This window comes from Pocillopora verrucosa, chromosome 11, assembly GCF_036669915.1.
Source record: "Pocillopora verrucosa isolate sample1 chromosome 11, ASM3666991v2, whole genome shotgun sequence".
NCBI lineage: Eukaryota > Metazoa > Cnidaria > Anthozoa > Scleractinia > Pocilloporidae > Pocillopora > Pocillopora verrucosa.
Genome location: NC_089322.1, coordinates 3,684,810 through 3,706,300, shown reverse-complemented (window position 1 = coordinate 3,706,300; position 21,491 = coordinate 3,684,810). Strand labels below are relative to the sequence as shown.

General features: G+C 38.0%; 2 protein-coding genes across 5 annotated transcripts in view; one reads left to right on the top strand and one right to left on the bottom strand.

Moving 5' to 3' along the window:
• Nucleotides 1–1,029: 1,029 nt before the first annotated feature.
• Nucleotides 1,030–9,163, bottom strand: LOC131777946 (tetratricopeptide repeat protein 28-like). Its single transcript, XM_066174342.1, has 9 exons — nt 9,097–9,163; nt 8,830–8,895; nt 6,966–7,127; nt 6,618–6,695; nt 5,820–5,887; nt 5,241–5,343; nt 4,271–4,994; nt 1,765–3,679; nt 1,030–1,442 (listed from the first exon to the last, which is right to left on the bottom strand). Exons 1-8 carry the CDS (start codon nt 9,161–9,163, stop codon nt 1,777–1,779), a joined length of 3,171 nt encoding a protein of 1,056 aa, XP_066030439.1. The 3' UTR covers nt 1,030–1,442; nt 1,765–1,776.
• Nucleotides 9,164–15,367: 6,204 nt separating this feature from the next.
• The window catches only part of LOC131784892 (glutamine--tRNA ligase), a 46,977-nt gene continuing 40,853 nt past the window's right edge, over nt 15,368–21,491 (top strand). For all 4 annotated transcript variants that reach the window (XM_066174343.1, XM_066174346.1, XM_066174344.1 and 1 more), the window contains exons 1-8: nt 15,368–15,574; nt 16,947–17,097; nt 18,104–18,213; nt 18,639–18,714; nt 18,952–19,016; nt 19,436–19,492; nt 20,382–20,517; nt 20,934–21,352. In XM_066174343.1, coding sequence (XP_066030440.1) covers nt 15,377–15,574; nt 16,947–17,097; nt 18,104–18,213; nt 18,639–18,714; nt 18,952–19,016; nt 19,436–19,492; nt 20,382–20,517; nt 20,934–21,352 — 1,212 coding nt within the window. In that variant the 5' untranslated portion in view covers nt 15,368–15,376. The remainder of the gene's footprint in view (nt 15,575–16,946; nt 17,098–18,103; nt 18,214–18,638; nt 18,715–18,951; nt 19,017–19,435; nt 19,493–20,381; nt 20,518–20,933; nt 21,353–21,491) is intronic.

Sequence of the window (21,491 nt, the reverse complement as noted above, 5' to 3'; positions counted from 1 at the left end):
CCATCTCCCAAAGTGGAAGGTAATTTCTTTTTCCTGGCCTCCAACGATATATGACAAAACATCATAACTGTCGCATTACATGCAAGAGGAGCGCGTTGCGTGACGGCTACCAACGAAACTAGAGGATATAAAATCTGAAAATATCGAGGTTTATATCTCATTTAATAACTCTATCCAAGGAAATGGGAAAAGTTGAGCGAATTAGACATAGGTGCGGACACTACTTCAAACGACAAGATGTGACAAAACATTCTCTGTCGCGCAACGAACTAAAGGAGTGCGTAGCGTGACATCCTAAGAAACGGCTCCCAATGATCGTCATTAGCAGTTATAGAGTCAGCAAATATCGAAGTTTATCTCTCATTCAATTAACCTATTCAAAGAAATGGACAAAAGTTATTAAGCGAATTCTACTTCAACCGACAAGAAATGGCTTATGCAGGTTGATGCAGAAATGTCCTTCCCTTTGTTATTGATTTCCTCTTCCATTCTGACAAAATACCAAGCGACTTGTTTCATTGTTTGACATTCAAATGTTAGTTTATTGTACTTAGATAATATGTAAACAATCTAAATGGAGTGACTAAATAAAATCATCTAACTCCAACTTCCAGCTCGTTCTGAGCTTCTTCTAATGCTTTATAGGCCAGTAACTAAAATTAAAATAAAACTTCTCGTTTTGCCTTTAGACGATTAGTTTAAACAAAATACTTAAACATGATGAATCGTTCTGCTTGTAAAAAATAACACAATTTATCGCATTCAAAATTAAAGGAGAAATCTCAGAAAATTAATTCATACCAAGACCAGACCATTACGGCCAAAATCTGTCATATTAAGTCCAAATAAACTTAATTATGATCGGCTAAAACTAACTTTAAGTACCAATGACTGGGTACAAATCCTCTAAAAGTTAATCACAATTTCCATCTAGCAATCGGAAAACTGATTACTGTATAATTTCCATGGAAATTCTCCACACACGCACATGGCTGTAACAGCTTTACATCACTCATGAGAAAAAAACCGATTGAGAAAAATCTGCAAAAAAAAACCTGTGAAAAACGATTTTAAGACGTTTCAGCTTCGACGTAAACGTAACGCCTTAATCCTCTTAGTAGGTAATACTTAGATTAAAAATAACTTTTTACATAGCAAGTCATGATAATTTCAAGGCATCATATGAAAACAAAACAGTTGTTTCAGTAGGATATCAAAGATGAAGCTCGTAAGAGCAGTTCAGACAAGCAAAAAGTCAACTTTTGAATCAAAGGAAATCCGTCCTCTTGTTAAACTTGACTTTGGCCTTCTTTTGATTCTTCCTGCTTTGAAAAGAAGACTCTTGAAAAAGATTTCATCGGTAGCTTACTGGTTTCTGGTCCAAATATCAACGTTTACAGGTACCCTAAAACTCCCTGGGATTCCAATGCTCACTGCCTTAACTGAAAAATACAAGAATCTAAGTTTAGGGAGGATAATTGAGTTTCCATGAAACATTTCCTAGCACCTGAAACGATACATTGCAAAACAGGATTGTTTTAAAACAAATTTGCTGTTTTACTCCTGTCATGTTTCCAAAAAAGAATGTTATCATCGTAAACGTGTCCACTTGGTTGTACTGCATCTCAATTTGCCGGAGCAAAAAATAAATTCGCAACCCAACTGAAAGGAAAATAATACGCAAGTATCAGGGCGCACACGTAAGTAATAATTACAATTTAATGTAACTTTGTACTGAATAGAATGTATAAACAGAGTATTTACCTACTGCAGCCTCTAAATATCCTTGAAATCCAGGTTGACGTCGTCACCAATGAGTACAAATGGTGCCCAGTAAATCTCCTTCTTGAACGTATCAATTTCTCTCATACACTTCATGGCCTGATTGAGAGCTTCGCTTGCCTTCTTACCTTCGGCAAGTGCGTCGTAGAAGAAAGTCATGAACTCCAGGGTTCCCTCGTCGCCAATCGCCCACAAGGTTACCACAACAGATCTAGCACCGGCACCCAAAAGTGCACGCGCCATACCGACCACACCCTCGGCCATGACCTCCCCACGAGCAGTGTGACAGCAGCTGAGTACAACCAGACGTGCTCTTAGCCCAGCTTCTATGACGTCTTTCATCGTCAGTAGATAGTCTTTCTCTTGCGGCTGAGGGTTTTCTCTTGTGGTGTTTGGTGCTAGGATAACCTCTCCAGTTTCCAGTTTACCGTGCGCTGCAATGTGAATTAACGCCACTGATGATATTCGTTTTAACACTTCATCTTTTGTTGCCATTTGTCCAGTGAGGGGGGAAACATGGAGGATACGTCCGATCATTTCCACTTCTTTCCTTGCTCCTGGAAGTTGCACCAAAAGTCCTCCTTCATAGATGATATGTTTAAAACATGGATCGCCGACAAGCAATGCACCAGTCTTCATGTGAAAGTCAGCTGGACAATCATGAATTAGTTTCAACGTCGTCAGAGAGGGAAGGACACGAATTCTGAAAGAATCACTCAGATATGATGAGTCGGAGTCCTGCAGCGCTGCATAAGGCACAAGGCAAAATGGCCCCTCAGGAACAAATGTGATCTCGTCGTTGCCTTCGATCAGGTCAGCGATAGGAGCAACGATGATGTCATGCAGCTTCTTTAAAGCACTTGATTGGGAGTGCCTCACATCAACTGGGATCACTTGATTGGCCACTTTCTCTTCTGTCGGCGAATCAAGCGGAGGATTTTCGATTGGAACAGTATCTCTTGCACCGATCTCCTTCAGAGCAGTTTTGTTCAGTAGCTGGGTGAAACATTCCAATTCATCCTCATACTTATAATTGTTGACGTGTACCTGTCTCATCTGGATGTTATCTTCACTGAGGCAAACCCATAAGTAGACGCATGGTCCATTGATAGCTATGATAACTGTGCTCAATGGAACCCAACTCAGAGATGTGCTGTGCGTTGAAGAATCTCCAGGCTGATATTTTGTGGTCATGAGATCTCTCAGAGCTTGAGCACGTCCTTTCTCTGCGGCAAGAAGAGCCTTTACAACTTGACCTTGATTGAGATTTATACGCCACAAACCTTTGTATGCACTTTGGTGCTGATTACGATAAGAAATCTTCCACTGATCGTTGAGTTGAAGACTGGCCCTGATATTATCATACAACTTTATACTCAAGTGATAACAGTCAAAGGCCATCATAAGATTTCCTTTGCACTCAAAAATGATTCCAAGAGAACAGAGTGAGTGCGCCTCTCCAGTCTTATTTCCCACTTCTTTGGCAATTTCTAGTTGACGTTGATGGTACTGGATGGCTGTTTTAAACTGTCCTAGACTGTAATAAGCGTTGCCGAGACCGCCATAACCTTTTCCCTCTCCGGCCTTGTCTCCCACTTCTTTAGCAATTTCTAGATGACGTTGATGGTACTGGATGGCTGTTTTAAACTGTCCTAGACTGTCATAAGCGTTGCCGAGACCGCCATAACTTTTTCCCTCTCCGGCCTTGTCTCCCACTTCTTTAGCAATTTCTAGATGACGTTGATGGTACTGGATGGCTGTTTTAAACTGTCCTAGACTGCAATAAGCGATACCGAGATTGCAATAACTTCTTCCCTCTCCGGCCTTGTCTCCCACTTCTTTAGCAATTTCTAGATCACGTTGATGGTACTGGATGGCTGTTTTAAACTGTCCTAGACTGACATAAGCGTTGCCGAGATTGCCATAACTTCTTCCCTCTCCGGCCTTGTCTCCCACTTCTTTAGCAATTTCTAGATCACGTTGATGGTACTGGATGGCTGTTTTAAACTGTCCTAGACCTTGATAAGCGTTACCGAGATTGCAATAACTTCCTCCCTCTCCGGCCTTGTCTCCCACTTCTTTAGCAATTTCTAGATGACGTTGATGGTACTGGATGGCTGTTTTAAACTGTCCTAGACTGACATAAGCGTTGCCGAGATTGCAATAACTTCTTCCCTCTCCGGCCTTGTCTCCCACTTCTTTAGCAATTTCTAGATCACGTTGATGGTACTGGATGGCTGTTTTAAACTGTCCTAGACCTTGATAAGCGTTACCGAGATTGCAATAACTTCTTCCCTCTCCGGCCTTGTCTCCCACTTCTTTAGCAATTTCTAGATCACGTTGATGGTACTGGATGGCTGTTTTAAACTGTCCTAGACCTTGATAAGCGTTACCGAGATTGCAATAACTTTTTCCCTCTCCGGCCTTGTCTCCCACTTCTTTAGCAATTTCTAGATGACGTTGATGGTACTGTTTGGCTGTTTTAAACTGTCCTAGACAGTGATAAGCGATACCGAGATTGCAATAACTTCTTCCCTCTCCGGCCTTGTCTCCCACTTCTTTAGCAATTTCTAGATCACGTTGATGGTACTGGATGGCTGTTTTAAACTGTCCTAGACCTTGATAAGCGTTACCGAGATTGCAATAACTTCCTCCCTCTCCGGCCTTGTCTCCCACTTCTTTAGCAATTTCTAGATCACGTTGATGGTACTGGATGGCTGTTTTAAACTGTCCTAGACTGTCATAAGCGTTGCCGAGATTGCAATAACTTCTTCCCTCTCCGGCCTTGTCTCCCACCTCTTTAGCAATTTCTAGATGACGTTGATGGTATTGTTTGGCTGTTTTAAACTGTCCTAGATCATGATAAGCGTTACCGAGATTGCAATAACTTCCTCCCTCTCCGGCCTTGTCTCCCACTTCTTTAGCAATTTCTAGATCACGTTGATGGTACTGGATGGCTGTTTTAAACTGTCCTAGACCTTGATAAGCGTTACCGAGATTGCAATAACTTCTTCCCTCTCCGGCCTTGTCTCCCACTTCTTTAGCAATTTCTAGATGACGTTGATGGTACTGGATGGCTGTTTTAAACTGTCCTAGACTGACATAAGCGTTGCCGAGATTGCCATAACTTCTTCCCTCTCCGGCCTTGTCTCCCACTTCTTTAGCAATTTCTAGATCACGTTGATGGTACTGTTTGGCTGTTTTAAACTGTCCTAGACCTTGATAAGCGTTGCCGAGATGGCAATAACTTCTTCCCTCTCCGGCCTTGTCTCCCACCTCTTTAGCAATTTCTAGATGACGTTGATAGTACTGGATGGCTGTTTTAAACTGTCCTAGACCTTGATAAGCGTTACCGAGATTGCAATAACTTCTTCCCTCTCCGGCCTTGTCTCCCACTTCTTCAGCAATTTCTAGATCCTGTTGATGATACTTGATTGCTTTGTGAAACTGCCCAACACGACAATAAGCACATCCGAGACTGGCATAAGTGTGTGCTTTGACTTTTAGTTCGGCATTCGATTTCCTTAGTAATTGAAGGAGACGTTCGTTATTGTTTTCAAGCTTAAAACGTGTCAAGGGTAGATAAATCACGGGTGGATTTGCGAAAATGCAATTGAAATCTGTGTTTTCAAACTAATGAGAGTCTTGTATAAAACTCTAAAATTGGAATGATAATCTGGACGTGGGTTTCTTTAAGAGATTTGAATTCAAGTTATTCGAGAGTGTTAACTAGCTCTGAAGCGCATTTATTAGTTTAGGTTCATTCGTCGTGGTGATGCTCGTTCGAAGTTAAATGAGGGGCATTCAGCAGAAACTCTGGGAATTAGTTAATATGGCCTCTTCTTTTAAGTAAAGTTTCGTGGAATAAAAGAAAGAACTCCTTAATAATATTTTAGCTTCTTTAACTGCTCAGTGCAGTATAAGGGAACATCGCTTGCATTATGTGTAGAAGAATCAGCCTGGAACGCATTTATTTTCCTTGAAATATTATTCGCATTGCATCTCGTATCATGTTTGAAACATTCGTTAAAGGATACTGTCAATCCCATATGCAACCAGCTCCTTGCTTCTTTATCCAAGCAAAGTTCGACGCAAGCTCTGGCTCCTGAAAAGGAGAGAATAATTGGTAGTGCGAGGTAATTTATCACTGTTAAGGTATAAACGTATTGATAAATTGGACTCAATTTGTCATTTAGCTGGGAACAAAAATTGTCATAATGAAGGAAATTTGAACTTGTAGAAGAACTGAAAATGAACAATAAGGAGCTAATGCAAAGCGGCTACCAATTAAGCTCCAATTGATGATGATAACGATGAATTTATCTGGCGCATTCTTTATTTTAATGTGCTCTCATGCGCTTTTCAGCACTTTTCGGGGAAGTTTTCAGGCAGACTGCATTGAGCAGTTTAACTTTTGAAAAGGAATTTTTCAGGTGCCTCCTTGCCGGGTTTTTTAACGTCCCCTGCTAAGAGTTACAGAGAAGATGCAGGAAACGGGGTTACGGTTTTCCGTCCATATCCGGGACAAGATTATCAAACAATTTGCAGATGTCATAGCCAGGTGGCAGCACATTCTCCTTAGATGTTTTTAGACTGAGTGTTGTTCTGGTCTAGGGCTTGAGCCCTCGACCTCCGGCGCTCTACAACGTGAACTAACCAGGTGGTGGTATTTGAGAGCTTTTTGACTTTTGCTTATGCTTTTTACCCACATAACAGACATTGACACATCAGATACAAGTTACATTTGGGGTGCAGTTACCTGCCACAAACCATACAATTCTCTTTTGACCAAATCAGAGAAAAGAATATTGACGGCTTATATCTGAAAAACTGACCTTTCTCAATAGCTTTGATTAAAGTGGGTTCCAATTGAACAGCAACTGTTGCGTCATCGACACATTCCACGTAGTTTGCTGTGAAATTAAAAAAAAATAAGGTTTGAAAAAGTGGTCATCACATGCAATGCGACAAAGACGCATGAAAAAATTACAATTGGATAAATTTCTGTTCATTTACGAGGATCATTTTTTTGCTTAATCTTCATCTGCTAAAGGTTGATATCTCTTTCTATGCTTCTTTTCTGCAGCTGCTCAACCTTTTTCCTTTTCTTGGGGCAGATTGTGTATTCCGTTATCTTGTAACGCTGCATGAGAGATTTATATATTTAGAAATGAAATTGTTACCCAAACGGAAATTAGCTGTTGCTCTGTTGCTGTATAGCTTGGCGTTCAGCCGTTTATCTTTGCAGTTCACTTGAAGTCCTTCCGTGTAGGAGTTTATCGCGTTATTAGCTTCTCCTTTTCTGTATTCTTTGTTACCTTCCTCGAGACATACTTTCGCTATCCCTGAAAACGTACCGTTTTAATGATTTAGTAATGATTTAGTAATGATTTAGTAATGAGTAATACGACCCTTGACCAATGATGCCGACTTTATACTTCCAAACGAAGTGTTAGGTTAAAGGAGCTTAGAGCTATGAAAAACGAATATCAGAAAAGTCTGGGCTGTAGCTTGGCTATTACCAGTTCAAGTTTCTTGGTTTACATTTGAGTCTAGAGACTTGCACAAACCTCCTTTTATACATGGCTTACGTTTTCCAAAATATCACAAGTTTCACCGGGAGATCAGCATTTGAACTAATGATTAAAGGGGTAAGTTTCTAAAGAAACTGTGTTGCTGCGTCGGTGGGAGAGTATAGCAGGTAATTTGGTGTTAAAAACTGAGTTGAAAACGTAAATTAGCCACCGTAAAGGGTAAGAAAGCTGACGTTTCGAGCGTTAGCCCTTCGTCAGAGCGATAGACGAAGGGCTAACGCTCGAAACGTCAGCTTTTTTACCCTTTACGGTGGCTAATTTACGTTTTCAACTCAGTTGTTAACACCAACTTACCCGTATTTGAACTTAGCTTTGTTTAGAATCGCCCTTCAGGAGAGTTTATTTGTGCATTTTGTTTGCTTTAAAATATGCAAGTTATCACGAGTTTTAGCTGTAGTTTGGCTATAACCAGATCAAATCTGTTTGGTTTACATTTAGGTCGAGAGGCTCTCCAAAATCCTTTTACACCTGCGTTACGCATTTTCTCTTTTTTTGTGTGTGACTTGGCTTTTCTCATACATGTAATTGTTTATTGAGAACATACTCGAAGAGGCTAAATGAAGAAAATCTGATTGGGAAAGTACCATTTTCCCGCGAAGTGCCATTTCGTCTGTTGTAAAAGTCAGCGGTTCTATTATATTATTGGCTGGTGGTTTACAGCGTGGGCCTGGTGTTGTCATAACTTTCCGAAAAGGCGTAAATTATCTAGAGGACCAAAACAGGCGATACGACGAAGACAAAATGCCTCCTCTTCTCTGTAGAATTCAAATATTGCGTAAAATATCCTCCGAATATGTACTGAACAATGACGGACAAAAATTTTCCTCGTGGTGGCCCCCAAAAGTTTCCCGTAGCAAATTTTCAATACTCAACTTTGACAGGTCTACTGGTACAAACAGCTCTCTCTCTCTCTCTCTCTCTCTCTCTCTCTCTCTCTCTCTCTCTCTCTCTCTCTCGAGGAAAATGACTTTCACACTTAAAATGACCATATTTTGGGTATTTTCAAATGCAAAAGGATGATACTTTTTCTTCGCAATTATCATTCATTTTAGGTGCAAATTGTAGATGCATCTTTATTCTTAAAAACACCGTACGCGTGCGTCGAATTATAAGTTAGCACTTCCAAAACTCAGAAAACTGAGTTTTACTAAGGCTAGGGGACCAATTTTGACACATTCTTTTCTAATTTAGGGCTCTTCAAAGCGAGGACGCGTTCAAATTGATCGGTTATGAATAATTAATATTGTCTACGCATTCTGCTCGATCGGATCGAACAATGAATTGTTTTTCCTTTGTTTTATATTTACTGGTAACAAAGTTTGAATTTTGAAGAAACAATCTTTTGCTGTTTCAAAAACTTCTCCACAGAACATAAGCAAATTTTGATGTAAATGTGACAAAAACTTCACCGGGGAAGTCTTTCAAAAAATCTTGATTCACCAGGTGTTCTTACCTCTTAAAGGGTCATCGTATACATCCAATTCAGCGTCACTTGACGTAACTTGACTTTTCTCTGTTGCTGAAACTGCAGAGAACTTTGTTAGTGATCACATCTATGTGCAATTACAACTAGCGTTCTAATACTGGCGTATTTACTGGATTCCTTAAAACCTTCGAGTCGAGATGATCCAAAAAACTGTGCACCAGAATTAAGACAAACTTAATTAACAAACGGTGCAAAATCACTATGACGAAGTCTTTCCCTGTTACTTTTTCTCACCTGTGGTTGGAAACTCATTTTTCACCTTCAGTTCTTCTCCCGTTGTTGGGAGGTTGCTTTCTGCCATAGCTAGAAATAAATTGGATCGATTGTTCGGCGTTACATTGTTAAAAATAAAAAAGAGAGGACTCAGATGAAGGTAACTTAAAGAAAACATTGTATACTTAATCATTGAGGAAGAATGAGAATCTCAAAGTTTCCTCCGTCACGCTATTGTGATTGCGTGACAGCTCCGGTCAAGTTCTATGGGTTGCGTCATGTTTATCTTTTCATTTATGTGTTTGTTTGTTTTCGTAGTCTCATCTGATAAAACGTCGTTCAGGGCTGTCCCTTAGTTGAACGCGGTAGGCACGGATAAGCATGGATCAAAAATAATGCAATAAAAGACTCTTTCTGTCATCCCTTCATTATATCGCGTGTGAGGCTGCGAGAATTCGCGAAACTTATTCCAAACCGAAACACCTTCAAGGGTTTGCGTAACGGTCACGAATTCTGCTAACACGCCGCGAGCCGATTGCGTAAAGAAACACGTTGATAAAGTTACCCATGTGAAAAATGTCCCTCAAAGTATCGAAAATTGCTGGATATAGTCTTTTTTCGGACAGAATTATAAGTTCCAGTGAATAAACTCCTTCATTAAATTTTTTGAAGGAGCCAAGAAATTTTGAATAACCGAAGTAGCTGGTCCTTTTTGTTGGGGAAGGACCCGATTTGTTCATTTCGAATTAAAAAAAGGCACTGAATACGAGTTTATTTTGAGGGACTGGAAAAGATGGCACTGCTGGAAAGTGTCTTATTCATCAAAATTCTTGTTATCAAGAAACATCATCCACAACAAATTGAAAGCCAAGTGCAACACATAGACTCCTACATAGCTTAATCTTATAGGCCATTGAATGAATTCACTGCCAGGCCATATGAGCATTTGGGGGAGGAAGTAGACTGAAAGCGAAATAAAACTGAAAAAAAAATAAGCATTTCGATATCGAAAAGCAAAAGAGAACTTTAAAATTATTTGTGACCGAATTGCTGATCAAAAAAAGAATATTTTGCAGTATAATAGTAGATAAGAAATTTAGGAAATTTCCGTGAAGCTGCTGAGGTGGTCTTGCCTCACAGCACAGGATTCTGCTCCAATATCAGCATTTACTGAGCCCACAGATTTATCTTCCAGCGCACGATGTAAATGCGCAAACATTGTGCCCATTTAGTCAGTCATCGGGCGAAAAGGTATATCTAGCTACTAAAACCGAACTCTGACAGATAACCAGTTTTAAAAAAATACTACTAACCACCTTGTAGATACGTAGTTCGACCATTTGAATACAAAAATTTATTCACCGTCGACGATTACCGAGTCAAGTTTCGCGAGGAGGTGGATTGATGTTCCAAAGCGTGTAAAAAACCAGAATAATTAATCGTGTCGTTGACGAGGTTTCGTTTTCATACGTGATCAAGAAGTCGTAGTCATCGTGATTCTGGTGTTGAAAATTTCACTTTTGACACGTTTTCCCAATTTCTCTGCTATTTATGTTTAGGTAGTTTTTTTAGGTAATTTTATATAAATGATGTAATTTTTTTTATATAAGAGCATCGAAAACAGAGACCGCTACACCGAAACTCAGCTCGCCGGAAAACAATTCAATTTCGGACATTGTAACACAACAATTTCCTATTACAAGAACTATTTCCTTAAAAAAGAATTGAATTCAACTTCAGGTAAAAAACCAAAGAAAATTAAAAATAAAAAATAAAAAAAGCCTTCATGGAAAGTAAAACTGTCATGTTGATAAATTCGGTTCTAATGACGAGCTTGATACCTTTGTATGTGAAGATATAAATGGTACATTTACAGCGTGCGGTGGAGATGTCACGTTTCGGAAACTGAAAAAATTCCAGTATTTCACCGACAACCATATCACCGTTATTATTACCATAAATCGCGAATGTTACGATATCGAAAGAAACGTAGGGATTGTGAAATTTTTTTTCAACCTGGAGTTTTGTTTCAAACTTCGTTTGTTTTCGAAAGATATTTGCTGGTTTTGACTTTGACGAGAGCTGTAATTATATACATCGCGTTATTTAGCTCTGTCAGATGCTCATCACGCGCTTCTGCCGCATAATGATCACGTACATTTAAATCTTTAACTCCCGTGATCTAATTGTTAATTCTCCCCTCTAGCGGCTACATGTTTCCTTTCAAAGTAGTAACGGAAATTTGGTGTTAGTTCAAAGAGAACGAATTCTACCAGATAAAACTTTGAGTATTTGCATTACCTGTTTGCTGGATAACGTATTGATATTACAAGGATAAATTGCAAGTTATATCACTTCTAGTATGCAAGTGAAATATTTTCACTTCTGACAACAATAACCCGAGAAAATTCGACTGAAATTAAACTTGATTGTTGTCAGCCGCACGAAAATTAAGATTACGATCTTTCATTATAAATGACATGAGCTCTAAACAGCTCTAATCAGTTGCAGAATGAAAATTGGTTTGTACCTGTTAAACTGTCATCCTCTGAATCTCTCTATTCTCCAAATGATGTCATTTGTTAATTCTACATGCCTGAAAATATCAAAAATAATATTTTGCTTTATAGCAATTTCGATTAAAAAAATTAACAAGGTTACATATTCACGAGTTTAAAAGATCTAACCTCGTCTAATACCCAGTTTCGTGATCACAATTGCTATTCTTCTCTAAGAAAGTTATTTTGCTTGTTTTTTTGTTTGTTTGTTTTATTCTCTCTATGATTATTACTTGTTTACATGTTTCTGCATGACGATTAATTTATCTTGTAATTTAAATTTAGTTATTTCCGTTTTGGTGCAAAACACCCTCAATCCGCAAAATTCCTTTTCTCCTCAGAGCAGGCCATGTTATACTCTGTCATAACTGAATCGACAAGGATAAATTCACACCGTGAATTATATTGTACCAATGCAATTTCTCTTCAAGTGATCAACTCGATATATCCCTCGATCAATATGATACACATTTGTTTTTGGTCATCTTCCCATTCGCGTTACAGTTCTCTCAAATTTTCATTTTCCGCTTTCACCGTGACAACTTCATAAAGTTTCTAAAAATAATAGCGGTAAACTTTTTTTCTTGTAAATAATTCCCGCCAATTCTGCACGAAATATTTTTGCAGTCAAAAGCGTAAATGTCCAGTGAAATTCAGTGGCGCTCTAGATCTCATTCCGATATAATCAGTTTTGGAATAATAAAATCTGTTCCTTTCTAATATGAAAACGATGCTGATTCACAAAGTCCAGATGGGTTTGTCAGTATGTAGTCGATTTCCCAACAAGATTAAATGGGCATCCACGTCTCAGTTGTTTTCATTCACTGTCTTTCTTTTACATGTAAAAAAATTTAGTGTTACATCGAGATACTTCGCTTTTACTGATAACTTTCTCTGTTCTCAAAGATCACCCCTGTTTTGCTGCATTAATATCTACGTGTACTTTGTAATAACAAGTTGCACATATTCATCAAAGAGATACAAAGCTAAAGAAATCACATCGATAATATGTATTCTTTATGTTTATTTTTTTCCACTTTTCCGTCTTTCGATTATAAATGCTACATATTTCTTCATTATCTTTCCTCACCTGAAGACTGCTTGCAATAAATTTAACTCCAATAAAGTTCTTTCCCAAGAAAATAATTGACTTCTCGCTTTATCTACAGAAAAGCATATTCAAATCGTTACGTGTCTTGTAAAGAATTAAAGCGAATACCATAAGTACTCTTCTTAAAGAAATATCCGAGGAAGTTATTCCAGAATTAAATCTATGCACTCCATGCATCTTTGCGTACAGAAACCTTCAGTGTATCTTACAGGAATTTTATGAATAAATTGTTACTGAACCAGTTGTCGTTAATTTGGAAGAGAAATTTGAGGCCCTAACTCTCTTTTTCTTTGAGCTCCAGAATTGTCTGCTGAGTTTGGATGCAGTAAGCGAGGCCATAAATAATTGTATAATAGTTCATACAGACAAGTGACACACATGATACTGAAATCAGAAATACCGTAGCTTCAAAGATCCCTCATGGGAAGATAAATAAGCTACCTCAAGGTCTGGTATGTTTATCAACATGTTAGCATTGATATTTACTCTGTCGTTTAACTTGATCTGACGGATAGGGTCTTTTTTTCGGTCGTCGGTTAGAAATGATTTTTTTCCTTTGTCACGAAGGAGCTTGAAATTTCCTTTCTTTCACTATGTGTTATTTAGACATGACACTTTTGACATCGATGATTTCAGCAGTACGCAGGATGATCCTTTATGTATCCACTGCATGTCATGGCTCATTGACGAGAAATCTAAAGCTATGTGGGTGAACTTCAGATCGTAAAATCCGATGGCCTTGAGAGGAAAGTTAATGATTTTCTTCCATCCCCCCGCGTTCGTGACGAGTGAATAAGATCGATATTTCTTTCATTCGTTTGTCTCATGTTTCAAATTATTTCATTTGTATCTTTAGGTATCTTTAGTCAATACCCGTTTATCTCATTCACTGCATTAGATCGCTATTAATTTATTCTGTCCTCACCTTAACTCCTGTGAAAATGTGATTTGCCCCACAAGTGTGTAACAAAACGGTGCACTTGGTAACACCAGCACTATTGAAGAAGCTGAATATGAGCTCATCGAACTCGAAACAGAAAATCGTGTATCATTGTTTATTTCGTGATCCGTGATTCTATTTTGTAGCTACGCTGTTTCACTATTTATACGCCAGATGAGACTGGGCCTCAGACAACATCTTTTAGGTTTTCATTAATCAGGAGTAGAGCGCAATAACATAAACATTCTCTTTTTAATTTTTTTGCTGATGTGATAATCGTTAAACCGCCGCCTGTTTAGGTTGTAGAACCGCGGACTGGCATGCGGGAGGCCGATGGTTCAGGCCCCTAACCGGACCAACACTCAGGATCTTTAAAGGACCGAGGAGAATGAGCTACCTTTGCTATGACATCTGTAAATGGTTAGACGCTCTAGTTTTCTCAGAACAGGACGATAAACTGCAGGCCCCATCTCCTGGATTTTCTCTGTACTGGTTAACAGGGAACGTTAAAGAATCCTCGCACTTTTCGCAAAAAGTAGGGAAGGCTGCTCCCGGTGTTGTGGTGTGGCCTTGTTTCCAAAAATTAGAAAAACTGGAGGCACCTGCTAAATTTCTTTTAAAAAAGTTGTGAACTGCTCAATGCAGTCTTGACAAAGTTCTCTCCAAAGGGTTGTAAGTCGCATCAGAGCATATCAATATCATTGTTATTATCCTTATCGTTGTTGAAAATCCAGTCCTTTCAGTGATACTCAACGATGGCTCCATAAGTCAGATATAGATTTATCAAAGGAATGTATTGAGGCCAAAATCACTCGTAATTGTCCAACACACCATCTTTAATATTCTTCAACAAACGAAATAAACTTAAAAATTGAAGCGAAGTTAACAATTGGAGCGAAATGAAGATTTCAAGCGGTTGCTAAAATACGAGACTCACTCAGACGATTCCTCTTTCCCAAGGAGAAATATGATTATGATTTTTTTTAAACTCTTTTGTTATTATTATACTTCGGCAAATTAAAAAAAATATATATTTAATTAATCAAATGAAAGTGAGAAACGATTCGATAGACACCTGTGAAAAGCAATTTGGGTTGATGGCTTGGGTTGATGGCTTTTACGGATAACGGTTAAAATTTTGGCCATTTTACGGCTTACGCGTAATATCTTTGAATTTCTGACAAGGGAACTCTTTTTTTACTGTAAACTTTTTTAACGACTATTGGGTAAAATTTACCATTACCATTATTTTTTAAAATTATTTTTCACCTGTAACTCGTATAATTTTAGAAATATATTTGTAGTTTTTATATGTAATTTTCAATCTCTAGGACAGTATTGTTAGTTTCAACTCCAGGGCTCTTCTAGATACCAGACGCGAGGCTGAATGGGCTACTCTGGAGCGGCAAAGTTCATCATTCTATTGATGTATTTATCTATGTACCTGATTTTTCCTTAAAATATCATCCCTAAATCACGCATAAAGGTCACAAAAATAAAGGAAATGATCACAAAACTAAAGAAGCTCTTGATTGGTACACAAATTCTTCTTGTCAACACCTTAGCAAGTCCACCTTAGGAAACGTACTGTGACACCGCCAAAATAAATGTAGATCCAATAAACCAAGCCAGTCTCGACCTAGTCTTCTTGAACGAGCTTGCGCGGCTACAAAGGTATAGTCTATTCCATGCATGTGGCTGTTTCCTCGTAGAATAAGGTTTCGTTCTTTTGCTTCCGCGCTTTGTGAGAATTTTTCTCCTTTTATTGTTAGTCGATCGGTGATGGACAAGGCTGGACTTTTCCAAAGTATTGGTTTAAGCGAGCAGAAAGCTCAGGAAACACTGAAGAATGATGCGCTTTCGAAGCGACTGGAATCCATCATAACGTTGGTGAGTTAAAGCTTGGGGTTTTCATTCGATAGATTTTAATAGCCTGTGATTTTTGTGGAGTATTAACTGATCATGGATGCACTTGCTTGAAAAAATGTTTGTATATTTTTAGTGATCTCGTTAGATTGGCTGAGAATGTTTGTTAAAGGTGCTACTGCAATCTCTTTATCTTATATCAGCTCGATCAGTTCTTCGTAGGCTGATGCAATAACTGGTACTTACATGTAATAGTAACATAAATGGGTGACATAAAGTCTTAAGTTTTCCTCTTTCTTACGATTCTTGCAATAATTGGAAATCTTGCTTTTTTGTGATGAAATTAAAATGCACTACTGGAATGAAGATTTGTTATGTAAATGAGCATATATTGGTTTTGAACAGTACACTGGTAGTATATTGGGTACAAATTGAGTGAGTGAGAGGACTGGACGAGAATGTACAAGGTTTGTATGTCATGACTCAAAGCTAAATATTTGCTGTCCAACTGGACCTAACTCAGTCACTGAGTGCTGATTATTTAAACAAAGAACAAAACCACTTTGTAAACAATCCTCAGTTTAACTGAACCCTTTATCTGAACATTTATTTTTGGGAACAGTGTCAAGAGAGCTGAAAGCTTGCAGTGGAAGGCATTTTTAAGTCAATCAACCCTCTTATAGAGTGTGCCTCAGGCCCATTGATTGTGTAAAACCTTGGTTTATCCTAGACCTTGTGTAAATATCTGGCTTTATGTTCATGCAATTACACTCTTTTTTATCTTTCTCTACTTGCATCCTGCATGTTCATTTGTAAAGCAGGGCTGGGTTAAGATAACCCAGGGTTAGTGTGAAACCTGATTTCAGATCTGAAAGTTTAAAAAAAATTATAATTTTGGTATAATTTTTTTTTTCCTTTTCTATCTTGGATGCCAAAAAAAAAATCATGAAAATTATCCCAAGAAGGCTATTGAATCTAAGGAATAAAGAAACCCTGATTAAAATTTAACTTTGGATTAGTGCTAATTGGCCTTTGAACAACTTGCCTCAGAGTGCTAATGGAGATGAAGTAATCAAGACACAAAATGAAGCAACCAAAATAAGGACAAGCAAGATCAATTTTGAGTTGTACTTTTTTAAGCCCATGGTCACTCTGTAATCTTTTGGCCTTGTAGTTGATCTCCTTTTTCCTTTTTGCCCTTTTTTTTGGATCTAATGAATTGCGAAGACATGCTTGTACCTTTGTGAAACAGTCAGTATGACACTAGGCTGGGGCAAATAGATTTTAGTGTCCATCATATAACTGTCCTACACTGTAGAATTGATGAGGGCTATTTCTTGTGTTCACTGCTTCTCTATGCTTAGATTGAGCATCACAATTTTTCTGTTTTTAACAGGTGAAAGAAAAATCCACAGATGCAGTTGAAAAACCCACTGGTGTTTTGATGTACTCCTTGGCAAGCAGCAATATCAAAGATGAATCACAGATCAAGTTTGTTAGTAACTACATTGCAAACAAGAAGTTGACATCTGCGATACAACTGACAGGTATGATGTTGCTATCTAGCGAAAGAGAGGGAGGAGAAGCTGTGATTGATCAGGTTTTTTATTGTATCTCTGAATTACTATGTGCATCATGATTGGTCAGTTCATATTTAGCCTTTTTTTACTATATGGTGTGCTAAATCAAAAAGTGTGTTTAGGTCAAAATCTACCCTCTCTAATTTAACCCAGAGATGGAAAAAAAAAAATTTTAAAGTTACTAACCTTGTTTTCTTGGTTCATACTGTAAATTAAGTGTAAGTAGTGTAAATATTTTTAAGAAACAACTGAAAACGTATCTTTTTAAGCAAGTATACTGTTAACTGTGTGAACATTTTTAGACTATCTACAATATAGATTTTTTATCACTTTTTAATTTATTGTTAAATATAATTTTGTTTTCATTTTGTAATCTAACCATCATATTCCCTGCAGTTTCTTTTGATATTTTTAAAATTTATTGTAAAGTGCATTAGATCATATACCTTTAATGAATTTTGCACTATATAACTATTCAATTTATTACTATTATTATTATTATTATTATTATTATTATCATCATTATCATTATTACAGAACATGTTTTTTTTATGCTGGGATTTTCCCCAATGGAATTTTTTTGACCTGTGCAAAAAAAATTGTTCATAAGTTACATTATGGACCTTGAACTTGGTGATTAAGAAGTACTTATTGTTTAGTTGGTGATTAATTATTTCGAAGGTGTTTCAGGGGATTGATAAATTTGGTGGTACTGTCTGATTGTTTGAGTAAATTGAGAAGGACTGCAGTTGGTGGAAGTGACTGACATTTTAAAAATCATTGTGAAGGTCATCATCAGAATGGAGACAAGATGAAGACTTCCCCTGGGGTTGTCAAAATATCACAAACTGATATGAACATTAGTACTTCTCCAGACTGCCTTTGTCTGATTGGACGACGTAAATAAATTCTACCCCTGGGTTCAATCAGTTAATTAATATTCATATTATGTGTTACTTTTATTTTATCTTAGCTGCAGTGGATTTTACGAAGGCCAATCCAGTTTTGCCTGTATATGTGGCTGCCTTTGAAAAAAATTGTGGTATTGGAGTAAACATCACACCTGATCAGATTGAAGACTGTGTAAGTAAGAAATTGAAAGATTTGATTTACTCTTTTAAAGTAGCTCACATCAGTTTCACTTAACTTACTTGAATTGCAAGGTACTGTATATCAGTTGAAAGGGAGGATCACTTACATGTACAACAACTTAACCCTTTAACTTCTAAGAGTGACTAGCATCTAATTTCTCCTTACAATATCACCCCTGAATCACACAATAATGTCATGAGAATAAGGGAAATGATCATTAACAGAAGAAACTCTTGATTACTAAACAAATTCTCCTTGTCAGCACCTTGAGAAATGTATGATGAGCAGTATGGAGAATATGTCTACTGATGTTAGGGTGTAGAGGGTTAATAATACCATTACTAATACTAAGGATTAAGAGAACACTTATTTCATGGACTTTTGGTTTGATTTTATTTGTCTTTTTTTCCCACAAGGTTGAAGAACTTATCAAGAAACACAAGGAAGAATTGTTGAAGAAACGCTACAAATTCAATGTTGGAATAATAATGGGTGAGTTTAGAATGAGACTTTATTCTTTCACAGTGTCTAGTGAGCCCCTTTCTCCAATGAACCTTCTCAAATGAGTCCTCTCTCTCATAAGGCCTCCCTCCTGTAAATAGTCCCTCTCTAATAAGCCCCTCTCAAACAAGCCCCTCTGTAATAAGGCCCCTCTAATGTTCCACTTGTCTGGAAGCCCTGAAAATTATAAATCCTCTTGACCTGTTTTTACTTTGTTTGGAATTTTAGGAAAGGCGAGAGAGAAGTTAAAGTGGGCAGATGGAAAAGCTGTGAAAGCAGAAATTGATATGCAGGTTTGTGGTACAATAGCTAGCTATAAATCAGTCCTACTGTCTGCCTGTCATTCTGTATGTCCATCAGTTGTCACTCCATCTGTCAGTTTTGCCAGGAACATCAAACTCACACCGAGTCAAAGGAAGTCTTCACTGCTGACAGGAATAAGTTGCCCTTAGACTGAAGGAAATGTCCTATATTACATAGGAGATCCATGATTACTGTCACAAGTAGAGACTACTATATTATGAACATTTTTTGAAAGAAAGTTAGAGAGAACCATGCTCCAAAATATTAAAAAAACAGGAAAATATTGATGTTTGAATATTATGGACTTATCTTTTGGAAGGTTTGATTGCGCACAGGTGTAAGTATCAATATTTAACAATGGCTCTTTTGTTGGCTGGTACTTATTGTTGGTAATTTGACTTTTTTGCAGATCTTAGATTTGCTTGGACCTAAAACTGAAGCAGACATGCAGGCTTTCAAAACAAAGGTGACGTAACCAGAGACTTGTCTTTATGGCACCATATTTTAAATTTTCCACCTTGATATAACCAATTGCGCAGAACCAGACAATGAGCAGCATATTAAGTAATTGATGGAGATGGTTTATAAGTCACTCTCAGGGAGCAATGGGTTACCCCTTTAACTCCCATGAGTGACCAAGACAGAATTTCTCTTTACAATATCAATACCATATCAAGCAAACAAGTGATGAGAATAAAGAAAAATATCAGTTAAAGGATTATGAGTTGATCCAATACCAAATTCTCTGAACACAAATCACAAGAACTGTATGGGAGATAGTGAGGAGGATTACTAATGACATCTTGGGAGTTAAAGAGTTAAGGATAATTTATATATAGTGACCATTTTTCAAACAATATTGTATGATTTGAAGTTTGGTCCTTTTACCCTCTCAGAGTGATTAGCATGTAATTTCTCCTCATAGTATCATCCCAGAATCAAACACTAAGGTTATGAGAAAAGAGGAAATGATCGTCCACTAAAGATCTGTGCTGGGTTGTTCAAAGCTGGGTTAAGGAAACCCAGGGTTAGTGTGAAATTTGCTTTCAGATCTGAAAGCTGTAAAAGAAAATTCAGTACTATTCTTTTTGTCTACAATTTGATGATTGGATGCCCAAATAAGAATAAAGGTAATTATCTGAAAAAGGCTTTTAAAAAAAGTGAATGAAGAAACTCAGATTAAACTTTTACCCTGGGTTAGCACTAAATGGACTTTGAGCAACCGGACCCAGAAGCTTCTGATTGTTAAAAAAATTCTTGTTTAGGAAATGTGTTGGAAACAGTATGGAGAATATGCTTACTGGTGTTAGGGTGTTAAGGGTTAATGTTATGGACTGTACATGTATTGATCATAGGAGGCCAAGCCCAGCAAAGAGGGAAAGCCAGCAAAAGAGTCTCGTCCTGCAGCTGTAGAGGTTTCATTGAATGGTGATACTGGAGATGATGAAACAAGTTCTTTGTTTGGAGAGGCAAGCAAGTTCCACAAACCAGGTGAATATAAAGTAGATCAGGATACAGGCCACATTACATGGTTTGTGATCGGTGTTAATCTAATCCGTTTTCAGCCATGATACTCTGGCATGTGTCTAATAATTCATCTTCATATTTTCCTCTCCTGTCTTGTTATATCCCACCAAACTAAAATTTTTCACTTTTTATAGTTTTGAGGCTAGCCAAAATTATTTTACCCTTTGAACTTTTAAAATGACTGGCATTTCTTCTTACAGACAATATCACCTCCAAGTCACTCACAAAGGTCATGACAATGAAGGAAATGATCAGCTCTTGATTGTTGAACAAATTCTCCCCATCAGCACCTTAGGAAAAGAATAAGAACAGCTTATAGTGATTTGTTCTTGTGAAGGGCTAGTGCTCAGGGCATGCAATTGACATCGACTCTCTTGCAGGTGACATGGCTGCTTTCATGTCAAAAGAAATGATACGAGGTCTGGGACTCACCGTGACAGAACTGATGCTCGTACAAATGACAGCAATCAGATATGCGGGCAAGAAAGACAAGCCTGTACATCTGGTGGAAATGATGCTTCGATTTGGAGTGGACTTCCTGACCATGATGCCCCTGGAAGCCGAACAGACAAAGGGGTTCAGACTGGCCAGCTCTTCCCACTGGGATCTCGTGATAGCCTCTGCTCCAGACGACGGGGAGGACAGCAGTTCGGATGAGTCAGAACTCTCCGTCGGGTGGGATGCTGAAGAGGAGCTGGACCCACTTCCTGCCCGAGGAACCCCAGAGTACACTGAAACCGTGACAAGGCACATAGAAAATCTGCTGCAGTGTTACGTGTCTGTGCAGACAACGACTCAGGTAGGGTCTCTCCTGTGATTAAGAGCAAGTCAGTTAGTCAGTACACGAGCTTAGAACCCATTACTCCAAATGACCATAATACACGCATTTAAAGATCCTCTTCATCATGCAGGGCCTTGTTTTAGATGACCAACTAGAT